Source organism: Lagopus muta, chromosome 7 (genome assembly GCF_023343835.1).
Source record: "Lagopus muta isolate bLagMut1 chromosome 7, bLagMut1 primary, whole genome shotgun sequence".
NCBI classification, from domain to species: domain Eukaryota; kingdom Metazoa; phylum Chordata; class Aves; order Galliformes; family Phasianidae; genus Lagopus; species Lagopus muta.
In genome coordinates this window covers 39,562,084-39,581,222 of record NC_064439.1, presented here as the reverse complement: position 1 = coordinate 39,581,222, position 19,139 = coordinate 39,562,084, and the positions used below count along the sequence as shown (strand labels likewise).

Sequence of the window (19,139 nt, the reverse complement as noted above, 5' to 3'; positions counted from 1 at the left end):
AGTTTCCCTTTGGGGAAAGTGGAATATGAGAGGATCAGCTGAGAAGTAGGGAAAAAAAAGGCATTAAAAACTGTTATGCCTGTACTGTGGTGTATTATGACTTTCCCTAATCCAGTTTCTGATGTTTCATAGGGTAACAAGGGAGAACAACAAAACCCCTATTTTCTACACTTTGGTTTTAATTTAGAAAATTTGTGCACATCTTCATAGTAATGATGAAGGGCATTTAATAGATTTCTTTGATATAATGCCATTTCAAAACAGCGTGGGTTGTGTAAAAGATGAAAAGCATCCTTCAAAGAAAGGTCAGTTTCCAGTTTCAAATTCTCTGGATGTTGCTTCCCATGTTCATGTGATCTAAGTAAGCTGTCAGAGATAGATGGCTTGAATTGTACATGCTCTTGAATTTGTGTCCAACTAATGTTCTTTTAAATTGGTGTCTATTTTGACTTAGTAATGATTTTTGTAGATACGTGCACAATGGGGAAAAGCTGTTGAAATCTTTTATTAGATTTTTTTTTAATCCCTCCTCTAAAAAATTCTGGATGTCACTATTATGAAGTATTTAAAAAGTCTAATAAATGCTGTTGTTTGCTTCTCCTTAGACCTTAAACTTACACGAGAATTCTTTCAGGAATTCTGTAGCACTTGTTCCTACCAGAATCTTCAGTGTAACTGTGAGAACCCGAATGCAAACAGTTAATTCTTCAGTGTTTAGGTGTGCTTACCACTTGGTATGTGATTTAGAGAGAGGGAAGAAGGGGGAGAGGAGAGGGCTAAAAGCTGCTGAAATATTTAGTCTATTCTCCTTAACCAAAAGTCTGCAAAAATTATTATATTTTTTCCCTTTTCTTTTCCCCAGGATTTATTATGCAACACAGTTGCCTGAAAGAACATGGCCTGAAAGTCTTGATTACTGATTTTCCTACACTTAATCTTTTTCAGACGTACTTTGATGGACTTAAGGTTTCTGCTGAGTCGATGGAGTTTGAGTCATCAAAGCTGCATAAACTCATACCTAATCAGACTAGAAGTAATCTTCTAGGAAACTCTAATTCTGAGAGATAATATCTTTCATTTTGATTGTGTCCTCCTGGCGATTTTTTTTAAAAATTGCATATCCAGAAGGAGCAACCAAAGAATCACCTCTTGATGCTGCCAGGTGAAAATCACTTCTTATTTTAAAAGCCTCAGGTTCCTCTGATAAGAAGTCCAAAACACCTTTCCTATATGATATGATGGCCCTATGCACTACATTGCCAAATGTTTCTATTCAGATGCTGTCTAATTACCTGCTACATGAGGTCCAAGATAATAGTGAATAACTTCTGTGAGAAGGCAGTGGGTACCCTGGGCTAGAATCCCCCAGGTTTTTGTATTGACACACGAGATAGGTATTTGATAACGTGCTTGCCTCTAGCCCTACAGTTCACAAAAGTAGTCCAGCAAAGCAGAGCAGTGCTGCTCGTGTAGAGTGTGAGAAATAAGCAGTGACTTAGCTTTGCTGAATTTGACTTATCCTTGTGATTACCTTTACTTCAGCATCAGAACCTCTTACTGTTATGTTCCAAATAAGGAGAACTGCCTGAAGGGTAATACATACCTATTTTCTGAACAACTCTGCTCTGCTTCTGTTCTTGAAATTGTTACGGCCAGTTAGATAAGGATTGTTAACTTCTCTTGTAGGCCTTACAATCTTAATGCTTGCTACAGCAAGGACTTATGGTAGCTGGGTGTCTGACATAATACTCAGGAACTGCAATCACAAAGATAGTTATTTAGTAGAAGCTACTTTAAACGCATTTGTGGACTGTTACTGTTAAAAAGAAAAAAATCTCCTTTTTTAATGTAATTTATTTATTGTTTTGTTTTCTAGTAGTGTGAATAGAAGGAAAGCATTTTAGCAGTCAGTGCAATAAAATCGTATCAAAAATCTAAAATTATGTAGTTCTTGACTTTAAATATTTTATGATATTGTTTGGCATGGAGTAGCTTAAGGAAGATGTGATTTTTCTGCTCTTCGTTTTAATGTTTCTCAGAAGTTGTCAGTCACATAACTCAAGTCTACAAGCAGTTTTAAAGATTAAACTGAAATCTTCAATCTTTTTTGAAGGGTAGTCAACACATGTTTTAGTCTTACTGTAAAGATTCAAGGAAAGGTTTTTGTGATTCTCTATTTGTTAGTGCTTGATTTTTGGAAATGCATCAACAAGAACAGTCAGTGAGACAAAAATCCTGTCTGTTTCTGCTTTTGAGACAAAATAATGGCAAACATATCTAGATGTTTTGTTAAAAGTAACTGCATTGATCTCTGGCTGAGTTTTGTCATTTTTTTCTTTCACTGAAAGATATGCCAGAAAAATATGTTATTAGCTAGAAGTGTTGATTACATACAGAATGGGGAAAGAATGAGTGATTCCATCTATACCTACAAGTTGTATTGAGTTCTGGGTTTCTGTTCTCTTTGTAGGGAGGAGAAACATTTCAAAGATTTTTATACATGCTGTCCAGCTCCAGTTATTGGAGGAGATGGTTTGACATTTATATATCTATATCTATATATCTATCTATATATATCTGGAGGAAGACTAAAGCAGTAAAAGAAGACAAATGCTGTCCAGTTGATTTATTGCAAGTTCTAAGCAGCTGAGAAATGTGGGGAAGATGGGGAAGTTAGTGATAGTAAAGAGTGAAATCTTAGCAAACAGTTTATAAAGTGGGGATAGTCATCACCAGGGATCAGTGATGCCTTGTTGGTTGTGTGACCACCCCCGTAAGTCAGCTTGAATGCCCAAAATGAGCAACAGCTGAAAATGGTTTCTCCGTGTCGCCCAGTCGCATATGTTTCTCTTTACTGCTGTGCTCATTGTAACCGTTAACCTCAAAAGCTTGTCAAGCAGGTTGTCTTAGATGGGTGCTGCTGAACAGAGCCAAAAATTGTTCCAGGGTGTCACCTAGCAGAGTAGTGTGTTCTACTCAGCATTAAGTGCCATATGACAAGACGGAGTTTATTTAGCATGCAACAGGAAACAGATGGCTTTCAAAATAAAACTACAGAGAAGAAACTTTTATCTCTATTTAAAACCTTAAAATCTTCGGTGTTCTTTTTTTCCTAATGTGTAGCCTTTGTCAGAAGAGCATCTCTAGAGCCTGTTGGCTGCTGTGGTTAATGTTCTTTCTTCTATTCCAAACTAAAAACGCAGCAAATTTGAGTATTTGCTTTAAAGCTAATTTATCACCTTACGTTGTGCTTTAGGTCTCTTCTTTAATATTTTTGCAATTGGAATCCTGCCTTGCAGTCATCAGCAGTGTGTACAGATATATCCCTTATTTTGAACTGTCTTGCATCACATGCTCACTTACTGAACAAAGCATCTACCAGACATGAATTCCTTGATATAATTTTAAGTCTCTCTTGCCTGTCTTTTCTGGGTAGAAAATATAATGTTTCTTATTTTCTTCCTTTTTGAGGGGTAATTTTTGTTTTCTTTTCTAAAAACAAAAGCCAAAGCCCAAACCCACCTTCACTATCTATTTTCTGTAGTTCATTTGGATGTGCAAATGCTGCTTATTTTGGTTTCTATGGCAACAGATGGACTGAAGGTGATACTGGAGTCTGGAGTTTTGGGGGGGAGAAGGGGCAGAATGTTCTTTGTTTCATCAGATTCTCTAGTTCCTCCTTTTGAGAAAATAAGTGGCCAGGAAAGATGAAATCCAGATGCTTTCAACTTGATGACAAATGACAGCTGTGGATTCTCCTTTAGCTGAGATGTCAAAAGGAGAGAAAAATGAGCAAGCAGGGGAATCCTCCTTCTTGCCTAACACCTGCTATCCCCAACCCTGCCCCCTGCTCCCCCCACCCCCAAATTCCTGAAGGTGCAGGAAAGAATGAGGAAGGAAGACAGGTGAGAAACAATTATTACCTGTGTAACTTAACTAAATTCCCTAGTCAGTCAGGTCTCCTTTAAATGTGTCAGTGCTGGACTTGTTTCTGCTGGGACTAACCAAAACAATTTGCTCTTCTATCTATATGCTAATACATTATTCCTTACATGCTCATCTTGCTTTGCAAGATAACATTATTTTCTAGTTCCAGCCCAGCAGGGACCAATTTTGGTCTCTCCTTGAGAGCTACTTAGAATTCTTAAGGGAATATTTATTATAGTGTAGTTACAATGTATTGTAAGAGTTTTATCAATAGTTGTTTGTTTATGATTGTGCTAAGGGAAAATGATGTTGGTTTTTTCTGTCTATAAGCCAAGAGCAGAGAAGTTAAAAGTTTCTTTTGTTACAGAATTGATGTAGGTGCTAAGCATATTTCATACATCAATTGCAATACAGAAACATAGTTTGAAGGTACATCAGAATAAAAAAAGAAAAGAAAATGATAGTGCTTAACTGAAAAATCTCATCCAAACCTCTTCTTTTGGTAGAACCTCCTGCTTAGTGCAACTCTTAAGGGGTAAAGTCTTTATCCTGAGGACACTTCTGTAGAATACTCTGTATTGTGCCACCTGAAATGGATGATTTTTCTGAACTGCAGCATTGCTAAAGGAAAAGAGGATCAGGTTGTGTCTGGGTGCTGCACTTAGCTTACCTGGAAGTATTCTTCTCTATTTTGTCGGAATTTACCTGCTGCCTGTTAGTTGCAGTAGAAATTGGTGTCATTTTTGTGTACTTTCTATAAGAGCTATCATATTGTGTGTACATATGCACTGAACTGCCAGATTAATTGGGCTTAGAATTGGCTTTCTCTTTTGGAACCACATATGCAATACCATACAAGTGGAAGAGATCTGGTTGATTGTACAAATATCATACTTAATACATCTGTTCTAATTTCTGCACTGTTTACTACAGAGTAGTAGATGTTTTGCTTTAATTAGCCTAGTGCATTTTTTGTCCTCTAACTTTCTATATGTAGAGATTCTTATTTGATTTTCAGACTATTTCTAATGATCCTCTCTTCATACTCTGCATTTGTCTGGGAAGTAAAGTTCTGTAAGGTATAAGGCAACTCCCTTGGAACAACCCAAGAATACTAGTGTGTCAGTGTACATTTGCATATTAAATGTGATGTTATTAGATGTGATTTATCCTTTGGACCTCAACTCTTAACATCCTCTTGTAAAGCATGGTTAAGATCTGCTTAAGAACTTGTCTAAGCTGACAAGATGCATCGTTCTCTGAAGGAGTATCACTGCCCTTGGGACAGATGGAAAAACATGCTGGCATACTACTAATAGATGCTGTTTTTGTGATAGAGTTTAAAATGTGCAGAGAAAGATGAAGACTAAAATAATCTTTTTTTACTGGGTGTGTTTGTACTGAAAACTGATCCAGTATTCTAAAAAATATGTAAACAACAGTTAAGTAAATGTTCACGCTTGCAAATTTCCCCTGAAGCGAGGTGTTTATTCAAATGGTTTTCTTATGGCTATTTACAGAAATGAGCTTTTTAAAAAATGTTAGTTAAAAAGCGTAATTCTTCACAGTGGAGGCAAAATGGATTGTGTGTGAAGAGAGAAAATTGATAGCCCAAGGAAATGAGTGGATGACTTATTTTCAAAGAGTTGCATAAAGAACAGTCAGTTCAATTTTTTTTTTTTTTAAGTTTCTCTGTAATAGGAAAATAACAGTAATAATTCAATATTCAGCTGCTTGACAGGGAGAAATGGAAAAACAGATCAGTTACAACATTACAAAGTAATGAAGAATGAGAAGGATAGCTGTGCTCTATAAAACTATTGAAATGAAGCAAGTTTACTTAACTTCTTGATGTGGTTTTCTCTATGAAATCTGTATCAATTAACATTAAAATGATTTTTTAAAAAATTGTTTATCAATTTATAGCCTCACACATTCCCTTCAAGGAACTCACAGTTTATGTGAAGATTTCTTCACATAAAGTTCTTCTGGGTTTTCTGCTTTTATCCTTAAATGCTGAAGGTATGCTTCCTTCCTTCCTCCCATGCAGAGTCCATTTTGGATTTGCCAGAACAATCTTCAGATGATCCTCTGATTCAGAGCTCATTTTGGGGGATCTGGGGTCGCCCGTTCTTCAGAGCGCTACTAAGACTGCAGTCATGAGCTCTGCATTCCTTCCTATGTATACCAGTGTTGTGTAGATTTAATTCAGTTGAAATGGGAGCAAATGTTGACTTTGTGGTGTGTTGAACTAATATGTAGGGCAAATCAAACAAACACCATTTTTTCCTCGTGTATTCATGTAATTCTGCTTAATCTTAAGAATATCTACTGACACAGTACTCAGAATTACTAAAATCCAGAAGTTGCAGCATGCAAAAGTAAAGGCCTGATATTATAGCACCCAAGATACTCATCCTTTGTCAGTGGGAAATTTGAGTTGTGTGAAATTCGTTTGATTTTTTTTTTTTAATGTTTTATTTTCTCTCTGCTAGTTTCTCTGATCTTTGAAAATCATATTACACTTTTTACAGATCATTTGCTTATGCTTTCTTCAGAAGGTGGTACAAAATCCTGCTAAGCAAGTAGATCTGTAGTTTTGTCATATTATTATAACTTGGTACCATCTGAGATGAGAGGAATATTCTGTAATTGTTTTATCTTTGGAATTCAGAGGATTTCAGCTATAGGACTTCTGACTCATTTTAAACAATACAAATATTAAGTTAGTATAATAGTACCCAGATTATCTCACCAGATCAAACTGTCTTAATTAGGAAGCAACCTCTGTTAACCGCCAGTGATATGGAGAAAACAAATAGCATGATCTTTAATGTATTTTTTGTTCTTTAAGATCATCTTAAAATGTTGGCAGTGATGAGCGAAAGAGATCCTCCTGGTGACACTAATAGTGTTTTAATGCACTTATTATGGTAATGACTGAAAAAACTGAAAAACCACAATTTTCTTACTCATATCTCTCTATTTTATAACAGCATGTAATAGATAGCTGAAATTTAAGCACTGTAGTGAGGGCTACAGATATGAATGCAATACTGTGTTTTAGAGCAGTGAGGGAGGAGGGACATTGTAACCTTCTTAGCTGATTGTTTTTTTCTGCCTTAGCATCCCTCAATACTGGCCTGTCTTGGAAATTAGGTGCCTCCAGAAGCAGGGGTTGTCTTGATGTCTAGTTCTGTTTGATTCATATATAATGTGCATCTTTCTAATGAGAGCTCCTCTAAACTGTCCTCTTGGTACAAGGAAAGCGTTTTAGCACTTAATCTAGGGAAAGCTGTGGTGTAAGTTCTGGCAGAATTGGAATACAGCTGTTAAGTTTAGAACTGTGGTTTCAGGCACAGTGAATGAAGAGGTGGTCAGCGTACTACCTGAGCTAGTCCTGGGCCTGGGGCCTGATGCAAAAGCTAGATGGTTAGTCATCTGTCTTCTGGTACTGATCTATATATAAGATGTGGCAAGCACCTGCACTGTATTAGGTGCAGTAATGCTGGATAATTTCCTAACTATTAAAATATTGGATAGAGAATGCTTGCTTAATTACAAAAATGTGTCAGATTGAATAATCTTTATGTATAATTATGTGTAATAATTTATGTGTAATTCTGTCTGGCAGTAAGAATAAAACCGTAAAATATTCTTCATTCATTTATTACAGAAGTAAAACTGTGCATGGGGACAGGGAATAAATAGCAGTTCATTAATATGAATAGAATGCTGAGAGGAGTGGCAAAATCAGTCATCTGCCTCTTGTAAGTTGGTACCTGTTTTCTGCTTCAGATGGTATCCTGGGATGGCCTGGGCCCAAGTCACATTCCTCAGAGCAACTGAAAAATGGTGCCCTCAGCTCCTTATCATCTGCTAGTGCCAACATCACATGGGCCATAGTTCCATCTGCAGCCCAAGATGGGCAGACACTACAGCCAGGTACTGAGGTAAGCGGACCATTTCTGTTGTATTTGAGACTAGACATTGATCAGATGCAAAGATGTGCAATAGTGGATGCTTCTATGAATTACTTACTGTACTTTTTATCGTTCTGTATGAAATAATTGTTAAAATGGTGTTTTATACGAGAATGTGCTCCGAAAACTAGAACAGAATGTTTATGAGTTGCTCTGTGCTTTTGCTTCTCCGTGATACTGAGAGACAGTGCACTATAGAAAGCATATCATTTCCTAGTTTAAAACCCATTAGTGGTCTTCAGTATACGTATCTATCTTTGATGATAGAATAAGCTGTTTGGTTTTTATTCTGCTTTGAGACAGGACACATTAGGACCACAAGGTTTGCTTGCTACCCATTTTTCTATGTTGCTAATTGCTCTTGAATGTCTCTGGGCACTGCTTCTCTGAGTTCAAAATTGTGCATTTCTTTCTGGCCCATTTTCTTGTTAAGTGATGATAGGCAAACTTGTTCACATCATCTGCACCAGCCTGTTGATTTGTGCTTTTGTGGCATTTACTTGGTAAAGGGCAGTTCTGAAGCATCGACTCTTTGAGGAGGCTCATAGCTGCGTGTCAGGCATCTGGTGCACTGAAACTCTCTCACCATGTCAAACTTCTCCAGCTTCTGCTGTCTGCTTTGGATACCAGTGCTGCCCACCAGGAAAACACTTCACACTGAGACTTCACAGATTGTTGGGCACCTGGAGCACACAAGACCTGGAGAACTGGAAAGACGTTTTTGAGAGCTGAAGGAACCCTTTGTTACAAGTGAATGCTCTTTGGCAATTGGAATTGCTTAACTGAAAATATATTGCCTTTAACAAACTGTAATGGCTGGGGAGATCAATAAAGCTGTTTGTTTTTTCTAGATCTTTTGTAGTATCTTGAGTTGAATATAGTTTAAAAAGTCCTGGGCTAAACCAAAGTAGATTTTTTTAAATATTACTTGTTACTTTGGTTCTCTTTCAGTTGTTTGTTACTTTGGTTCTTTTCCAATTCTGTCCTTAAAAAGCAGCTTCAAGTTCTGCTATTTTACAATGTCCAATAATCTCAGTGTTTAAATGAATTATATTTGCTTTTTACTAGGAGGTTGTATAATTCCTTTTTTAGATGAGCCAACCACAATTCTTACAGCATTTTCTTAAGAATATTCTTTTGAGAGCTTTCTGTACTCACTATTATAAATATATAATAAATAATTTTTTATTTTTAGACAGCATCATTTTTCCAGTTGAATCAAGCCATTTATGATTTGTTTTGAATTACAACTATTTTTTTCAAAAACTCAGCTCTTCTGTTTCTCTTGCTAATGTGATATACTGAGTTTTGCATATGGCTTGAGGTATGGGAGCTCATAATTTGTGGAGGAGGGAATATCCTTCCGGAGATGGATATTAGCAAGGGAACATAATACTAGTTTCAATACAGAATACTTAGTGCTTTGTGGACCATCTTTCTGAAATCAGCAGCCTGCATTTGCATCCCCTGGGGGCACCTGCACTTAAAAAAGGGAAGAAAACAAAGGAAAAAAAGAAGTGGAACAGGTTACAGAAAGCTCAGGATGTTGGCTTTGGCACAAGCAGTAGTTGGAAGTTAGTAGATTGAAGCAACAATAAGCATCTTGTGCGAGTAATTTTTGTTAGGGTTGTACAATTTCTCAAGCAGAAATTCTGTTTTGCCCCAAAAAAGGACGTAAATCAGGACTCATTCCTGCTCTTTTCAAAGCTATATTCCTTCCACAGAGTCTTTATGGTTCAAGTTGTCCAAGATTGATACTGTTGGCTCACAGATGTCTTCCAAAAGTGGCTGATAGATTTTCAGTTTCGATCAAGATAACAGTGTGTTCTTGGAAGGTTGAAGCACATTGAAGTTAGATTTTTTGTTGTTGTTGTTTTCATGTTCAACTTCCGATCTGGCATGCTGTCATGGCCTGTTACAGAGGTCACACATCTCTTGATTGCTGTGGTCAGATTCTTTACTGGAACAAATGCTCTCATAGAGAGCTGCAAGTTTTCTGCCCAATTGTGTAAGCTGAGCAAAGTGTCAGGTAGAAGGCAAAGCTTTCTGTTGCTGTGACTATGGAAAGGAGGAAAAGAAAAATAGTTTGAGTAGCATAACTGTTAGCCCACAAAGGATGCTATCCAGCAGTTACCCAGTAGATGATATCTGACTTTTAAAAAACTTCTTTTTTCACCCAGGCTATCAGAGGTGTTCTGCTTAATGCTCACTTTCAGATGTACTCAGACATGTTGTGTGTCTGAGGCAAGAGTGAGTGAAACCGAGAAGCCAGTTCACGTAATTACTTAGTATGTGAGATTATATATACAAACAACTGCAAGTCATCACACTCCACTTATTTCCTAGTGCAGATGTTAATTCCTATATTGTTAGTAACTGTGGTGGCATCAGTAGAGACTGAGATAATCCATCTAGGTGTCACTGTTGAAGAAACTTGTGATGTGGAACACCATGACTTCTTGTTGTCTACCTGGTAGTTGCTCTTAGGTGTGGGAGGAAAAAAAGAAGAGGAATCCACAAAGTGTCATTCAAATGATGTTCATGCATCTCAATGGCTTTCTTGAAAAATTAAACAAAAAACCCAAATCCTCACACCAAGAAAGAAAAGCAACAAATTGAGCCCTGGCTGATCTTCATCTCTGAACAAGTTGGTAGTGTGTAAGTTGGGCTAGTTTTCAAAAGTGCCTTTTTTAAAGAAGTTCTGAGAAGAGAGTGCTGTTTCTTCTTTCAGTGCTATCAAGTTAATTCTGGTTTCTTCTTTGGCCATGCCTGGATTTTTATGAAAGAATTCTTTATTTTTTTGATAGTATCTCCTCTGTCTCTTAGTCAGAAGCTATGCCCCAAAGGAATGGGAGAGAGCTTTTTGGCCGACATTCAGCATAATGTATTAGATGTACCAACTAAGCAAATTGTGAATTGACCTGTGGTCTGAAATAGAAAATGCCATTAAATTGCTGCCCTTGAGGAACAACTGACTTAGCTGCTTATGTTAGAGGATGTTATTTATAAGGAAAAGATCATTTTAGGTATGTGAATCAACGGTGCTTTTGAAGAAGAGAATAGAGACGTTTGTTTTGTTGGAAAGAGATTGTAAGGAATTGTTCCCAATACAGAAGGCTACAAACTGGCAGCAGTTCCCTGGCCACAAGGCCAAGTTACTGAATTTGTTTAGTGATAGTTAATTCTCAGCGTGGTGGGTAGGCTCTTTGTAGCTGTGCATTAAGAAATGTCATTAACACATAGAAGACAATTTCTCTTTTTTAATGTTTACAAAGAAAGCATGGACAAGATTTATCTGATGCAATCTTAATACCCAATACCTTGAGGAGTATAGTAAGTAGTGGAGCTGGGTTTTGATGGCACATATAACTAAAGGGGAAAAAAAAGCATTTTTACTTTGCTGCCAAGTTAAGGTTTCAGGTTGCAATTTCTCCCCTGGTGAAACAATGTAGCAGCTAGAGAGTCTTATTTTTAAACAATCTGTTGCTCTTTACTTGCTTTTGTTATTTAAAATGTTTCCAAGTGTAGAGGGATGTCATTTGAGATACTTCTTAAAGTAGCTCAGAAAGGAAAAGATCGTGCAGCAGAATTGATTTCCATGTGTACTTACTTGCTTATTTTGTCATCTCCTTTGCTGTTACTATTGTTATTATTGCTTTTTCTTCCTAGATGAGAATTTCCTTTCAAGTTTGTGTTATAAAACAGCATTAGGTTAAAGCCTGTCATATCAACTGGAAGAGGTTACCACTAATAGTTGAATGCCAGATAGCTTTTTCATATTGTTTTCATCAGGGCTAAGGGCTGATCTGAACAGAGCTATTCTACATCTGCTGTGAGATGACTTAAAATACTTTTGTGCAACCCCTAATGAACCTGCCTGGAGTTTTTGGTATAAGTTATAAGGTATTTTACAGAGTTTTCCCCTTAAAGCAGAAGTGGACAAGTATGCCTTTGTACACCTTTCAGAGCTGTGATGTGAACTTGATCTCTGTAAAGTCTGCAACAAACAGTGACCTGCTCATAATTGTTTACAACTTGGAAATTCCTTTCTTGACGTTCTGAAATTGATTAATTTATTGAGTTTTGTAATAAAGTTTGTGCCTAAGTAGAATAAAGCTGTGAATCACTTCCATCTGTGTGCTGCTCTTCCAGTTCAACTAATTGTAATTTTGGGTGTCAAAGTCCCTCTTTGAGCAATGAGAATGGGACTGCAGGCCAAACGTTTCCCCTGGTAGCCAAATACAAATGGCGGTTCTTAGGGGAGACCCGAGAGGGAAATGCTAATTTTCTTCACATCTCATAGTTTGATTAAGAACTATTATGTTGTAATATGCTGTATCTACCTCTAAAATTTATGTCCATTCTTGTGATTTTTATTTTTTTTACTTCCTTAACTTGCCATGCCAGCTGATTCTTGCTGTCCTGAGGATTTGGCATCTGTGCAGTCTCTCTGCTTTCCTGTCCCTAACTTTCCCTTGCTTACGTGCATGAGAAACGGTACACGTGTTCCATACCAAAGTATGTTTTTAATAGGATTGAAGTTTCAGCACTATAGGATTGAGGCTTAGCTCTGATTATCTAACTGTTAAACTAGGTTTTCACTATGATAGTGATAGCAAGTGTAGTCAAGTCCTGATCATTAAGGATATTTCTGTCCCCTGGGTGATTTGAACTTTGATGTTTTCAAATGCAAGAGGGAACTGCAGTATTTGCAGGAGGCACAGAATTGTTTTCTTCTTAGTTCTTGAAGATATGTTTTTGTCCAATCTGTTCAGGAGATCGTGTCTTTTAGGCTGAAGTTGCTTTCTGTCTTTAATATGGATCCTAATATGATAATGCTTCATCCTCTCTAGAGTCCTTTCTCTTTTAGAGCCATTAATGGATGATTTAGAGATGGTAAGAAATAATTTTAAGTGTTTCTGTCATTTTAGAAGCAAAACTAGATAAGGGACATAATTTCTAATTTGGTATTACCTTTTCTGTGTACATCTGTCTTGAGGCAGTCTTGCCCAAGACTCTGAATTATTTCCTGGTATCAGTTTTTCCCAGTGTTTCCTATTTCCTTTCTGTACTTGATGTGTTTGTAATCAGTGCTGGGAAGTCAGCTTAGCAATGAACAGGCAGTGCTATCTGCAAGTCCAGTAAAGGAGAGAAAACAGATCAGTGTGGGAAAGTAATATTAATGGTATTACACAGTCCCTTTTCACTGTTTAGCATCGATGTTACCGAATGGCTAAACGTGCCCTGCGTTTTGCTTTCTGTGTGATTAAGTGCTTTTGGGCTGAAGAGCGCAGTAAATGAACTGTAATGACTTAGATAAATTTAACCTCTAGGCAAAAATGGTACCAGTTAATCTATTCTCTATCAGGCCATCTGAAAAATGAACTCTTGAGATAATCGATTGAAAACTTCTTAGGAAGGGATTAAATATACAACTATACTAAAAGTAGAATTATGTGACACAGGCCTGCTACAGCAGCCCTGACAGAAAATGACTAAGATAGGCTAACCGATGTTGGGTTTACTTTTTTTATAACCTTCTGAAGTAATTACTGTGTCAGCAAAGAATCTACTAAATCTGTTTATGTAAATAACAGATGCAAGTTGATCTCCAGCCAAAGCTGTGGTGTTTTGTCAGCCGAAGGCCCCAAATACGTATATTCTAATATCTGTAAAATATACTCGGGAGTATATTCTGCCTAAAACAAGAAGAGAGGCTTTAATACAAAATTTAAATTTAATTTGAATAAACATGAGGTTCTGATTATTTGGCATTTCATAATTAATAGTGAATTTCAATGCAAATTCATCATTATAAAATCAGATTCACTTGCAGCAAGACTTAAAAATTAAGTTAAAATAGACAGATTGCTTATTCTATTAATTATAAAACTTGTGCCCCCTTGTAAATCTGTTTCCAAAGCCAATATCAGTTTTATTTCAGGATTGTGCACTAACTGATTTGTTGTCTGAGTAGCTTTGTGCTATCGTTTTTGCTTTTCTAGTGTGCAGATTTGGCCACACTGTCCATTAGTAAGCATACCCATCTCATTAAGGCTATCAGTAGCTTGCCTAAACTTCAGTGGGGTGGATTGAACTTTTTCACAGTATGTATTTGTCTCGGGTTGGTTATGCTTCATCTTTTTAAGCAAAGTGTCATTCAAACTGACCTCAGCTGTTCCATCTGGTCTTGCTAGAAAGAGGGTTTTCCACCTGTGATGATAAATTTTAGTGGTTCTTTATTTGAGAAGCTCTGCTTGTGGTAACAGGTGGGATGAAAGTGCTTAAGACTTAAACTTTACCTCAGCTGAGGAGTTGGCAGGAGAAGGTGAAGGAGTCAGGACTCTTTTACCTTACAGTGCAAACTGGCAGAGGCCAGATTTCTTTATGGTCAAGAATGATCCAAGTGATTCATGAGAGTGAGAACAAATCCTTGAAGCTTTTCAAGTGGTCTCGAGAATGTAGCCATATAAAAGGTGGTAGTTTTTTAGGCTCAGATTATTTCGTATATGGATTGACATTCTCTTATGAGGATGTTTTGAAAGACTCAAGCCTGTCTTCTTTTTTTTTCCTTCTTCTTTTGTGCCTATGTGTGGCAGCAGTGAGAACGTATGTGGTGGGTGGGACAAAGAATTTGAGGGAGAGAGGAGGAATCATAATAGTTTAATGAGTTTGCTGCCTTGGAAGTATTGTTAGTGTTGCCTGTGTCAGCATCCTTTCTGTTTCTTTCCTCTGATAAATATCCTGGCACGTTATTCTGCATAGAAGTAGTAGCACAGCAAGAAATGGATATATGTATGGAGTAATCTTGCCAGACCAGATGATTGTAAATGTTAAGTTTATAGTTGTGAAAGCATACCAGAAAAAAATACAAATCTTCCTTTGTCTTTTGTTTGTTAAAAGATGTTGTGTGTATCCCTTAAGCTGTAACGAGAGTGATTTCCAACTATCAAATATCAGACCTGTGTTCTTTTCATTAGTGACTGCTTGCTCTGGAGACCGATAGAGTAACATTTCTTCCTTAGTATTTCTCTGGTCAAAGTAGAACACTGAAGTTGGGATTCTATCAATATGAGCACAAGTTCATTTGAGTGTGATGGCTTTCCTTATCAGTGTGCTGTATGGGATGGTGGATGACTAACATTGCCTGCTGAGTCCCTTACCAAAAAGTCTTCCCCTACTTTGTGGGTGTAAGAGACAAGTTGCTCCAAGTTCATCAAGGTTCTACGCAAGGATCTCAGTCTAGTGAGGATGCAGGAGGAAATCAAGAGGGTAAAACTTTCTGCTGTGCTTTCATCCATGTTTGTTTCCCTTACCAGCCTGCTGCTCCATGCAGTTTTTTGTCTTTAGCTCAGGAAGAATCATAGGCACACGATTTTCAGACCTTTCACAGTCTCTGAAGTTTTGCCTGGCTGCTGCTGGGAGTCTTTATATAGGCTTCCAAACATTGGAATTTACGAGCTTGTAAATCATAAAGAACTTATTTTGAGTTGCCAGATGCTGTATTTAAAGCCATCTTGGTTCTAAAAAATTAATTCTCAAAACAAAACTGATTACAGGAAGTTTTTCTTCACTAGTGTCTGTATGGCATTAGATGATGTGATACTGTATTGTTTTTCATGTATTTTTAGGTTAGTATAAAATTCACTGTTGTTATTTATTGTAGCCCTCAAGATTTTTTTTTTTTTTTTTTGCCTCAATTTAGGACAAGTCTGTAGGGCTTTTCTCTTTGAGCATTTTCTTTTTAGTGTGTTCTTCTAGTTGCTGTTCCTTTTTACCCTTTCTGATAACAGTGATGAAAAATATTTATTCCCTGTTCATACTGAATTTATGCAATATTGCCAAGTCCTCTGGTGTTTTAGGATTCACATTAAACAGTGTCATAATTCAGTTGCGCTCGCTTCATGATAGATATTCACAAGATGTGTGGACTGGTGCTGATACTTAATCTTTTTCTTTCAAGTCTATGTTTAGGAATGAGCTGCTTTTCAGCTGATTTTATGTACTGAGTACTTGGGGTTTAATGAAAATTAAGATAAAAGAAGAATTTTCTTACAAAGAAAATATGTTCATGTTGGGTTGTCAGACCTGATTTGATGCTGGACAGGGTTACAGTGCTATGAGTAATCCAAGTAAAGATCTCTCCATTTAAAAGGGTATTGGCTCACTGACTACTACTTTAATCTTAAAAGATCATTTCCATAGTTTGTTTCCAGTACTTTTATCTGAAAGCTTACGAAGATGCCCCATGTTTCATGTTACATTCATTTTGTTCTTACCACACATCAGAGCTTTCCATTCTTAAATTTTCTATGCTGTCTGGCCCTCTTCACTACTATGTTGTTATATTTGCTGAGTTTAAACAATTATGCCATGTAGGAAAGGGAAGCTTTCTGAGCTTATTTATGTGTGAAAAGACCTCTGTCACTGGAGATACTTGGGGGTGGGGGTGGGAAGCAAAACACGTTAGTGGAACTCTCAAGATAGTGAATATCCAGATAATGTTCTTGCCCCAAGATGCTTGTCAGATTGGTTTTGTTGGGAAGAAAGACTGCAGATTTATTTGTAACTCCAGGAGCTGGTTTTTGTAATTATTTTCTTTGCTTGCACCGTCTGTATGTCAGCTTGTCTGCATTTACTAAGTGGTTAATATCAAGATCATCTCTGCAAAATGGACTTTACATACCTCCTTCATAGTGAAGCATCTCATAAAATGAGCAAGATATTATTTTATTCCATAAATGACTGCAATTACATGTTGTATCTAAGATCTTGTGTAATGGAAAGGTCGTTCACCTCGCCGATCTCTGATCCTTGCACTTGTCCCTTGCTGGATAAATTTTATGGACATCCAAGTGTGTAGTATATTCTGACAAAGCAAAATACAATAACCCACAAAATGCATATCAAGTATCCATACAAGAAATTTAGATGTTTTATCATTGATAATTCAGCTTTGAAGAATTTTTTTTTCCCTCTGGAGATCTGAATTAGCGAACTGAAATAACAGCTTTGCTAAGAAATTAATTTCAAAGCACATTGTAGGCTTCCTTTCCTGATATACGCTTTTTCCTACCAAATATTCTTTATTTAATTGTCAGTGATGAGCATGGTATCCCAGCAGCAATTACTTACCTATCTAGATATAGAAAAATATCTTGGTACCCATAATATAAGGTAAGTAGAAAACCAACTTATTTTCTGCTTTTTACTTCATGCGGTTTGGAAGAAAGAGAAACAGTCTTGCTGATTGGATCTGTATGTAGATGACTGTATCACAGCGAAAAGAAGGACTTTTTTGCTTGCTATACTGTTAAGTTATGGTGTGCATACTTTTTAGTTCTAAAATCTTTCTCATTTGATTGGTATCCTCTAGTATTTACATCTGTATTTAAGAAGTTATATTTTTTCAGTATTAGCCCTAAGCTATAGCAGTTGAATTCTAGAAACAACTGTGTGTTTTATTCTCTCATTGAGGTGGCAGACATTTTGTATATTAATACCGTGAAAAATTTTTCCTAGCAATTAAATCAAAAGCTGGTAGCAAAGGTAATAGAGGAAACAGCTTTATGAAATATTCTGAATAAATGAAAAAAATCAGCTCAGCCACCTACTTTTGTTGCTTTTAAGGGACCTTTCTGGGGGCAAAATTGAGGTGTGTGGGCTACAATGAGTTTTGCTTTCTAACTTCCCCATTTAAGCTCTGCTTTGTATGTAGGCTTGTTAAGCCATATTTTAAATAAGTAAATAAATAAATAAAACACTTGACAAATGGGGACCCTTAAATCTCTTTGAAAGTCACTGGAGCTTCAGTATCCAGGTGCCAGAGTTGCCATCAGAGTATAAGGTGTTGGCGCATTTGAAGTTTCATCCTTCATCTACTCTTGGCAATAATCAAAGTCCAAGGCATTAACAGGAGCAAAACTTAAGGCTTCAGTAGGCTTCAACTTAAGGATGGAGGAGCCAGGGCTCAAGCAGTGAGTAAACTCAATTCACCCTAGCACTGCTTTTCCAACTGTCTTATTTCTCTTCCTTCACAGTGTGCTTACACTGTTTAATAGCGTGATGATAAGTGCTGAGAAAAGTAGTTTCTCCTTTGTTTTATTTGGAGTGCTCTTGAGGAGGAGAAAACCTTGTTTTAAGAGAGAGATTAGAATCTTCCTGGATATATTAAAAAAAAAGATAAGAACATGTTGGTTAAAAAGTGTTAATGTGTAAATGGCAACGTGTTGTAAGTTAGAGAAGTGCATAGATGATGGTGATTTCTGTCTTTATCATGGGTTTTAAAGCAACTGCATCGGAGCGTTTTCTTTCAAGATCCAGGTTAATGTCTGAACTGAAATCTTATTTAATTTCTGTTCACTTCAACATTTTGTATGAGAATTATTCCTTTCATTGCGTGCTAATGAATTAGTCTGCACATGAAATAGTTTAATAAATACAGTAAAAGCTTTATCTGAGATTCAGATCGTTTCCAATAATGTATGGGGTGATGTAAGCTCACATGTTTTCCTGGCAGGTGCCTGCCATAACTGATAGTAAATGTAATTAAATATTTCAAAAGTGTACCTGCTGGAAAAAGACAAGTGACCCAACTACAGGTTTGTGCAGTTTTATCAATTCCAATATAGTGACAAGTCCTGAAAGAAGCCAGTGCCTAATTATACAACAACACCCACTTTTGTATCTACTGTATCTACTGTACAGAGAGAATTCTAATTTGGGAATTCAGTGTGATGAAAATTGTATGGAGTCAATTTGTCACGTTAGTGTAAATATGCTAAAACTCTCTGGCCTTACACGGAGTTACGAGTTATATTTAATCTTACACCCACAGAAAACCTGTTTGCAAGCTCTCAAGTTACACAAGTAAAAATGTAAATGATATTTGCAAGCCTCTATCATTATGGAGGGAATCTGAAAATTAAAATGAAGCCTTTGACTTTTATGTGCAGTTCTAGGACTAATTGTAATCAGATCACTCTATGGAAAACATGTCAATCTTTGACTAGTCTGAGAATGCTAATTCTGTTTAATGTGGGTTCTGAACAAGTCTTGCAACTAATTTACTCCACCTTTCTCTTAATAGCAAAGTGTGTCAGACTCTGTTACTCTGTAGTATCATTTGCCATTTTTTTTTTTGAATACAAAAAGATTTAATGCCTACTTCAGTTGGAATATTATGAAATTCTTACCCAAATGCTTTAAGCTTTCCAGATTCATCGTGTT

General features: G+C 36.7%; 1 protein-coding gene across 2 annotated transcripts in view; it reads left to right on the top strand.

The window, feature by feature from the left end:
- The window catches only part of OSBPL10 (oxysterol binding protein like 10), a 98,259-nt gene that overhangs the window by 53,722 nt on the left and 25,398 nt on the right, over positions 1-19,139 (top strand). For both annotated transcript variants that reach the window (XM_048950644.1, XM_048950645.1), the window contains exon 6: positions 7,726-7,880. In XM_048950644.1, the coding sequence (XP_048806601.1) occupies positions 7,726-7,880 (155 nt within the window). The remainder of the gene's footprint in view (positions 1-7,725; positions 7,881-19,139) is intronic.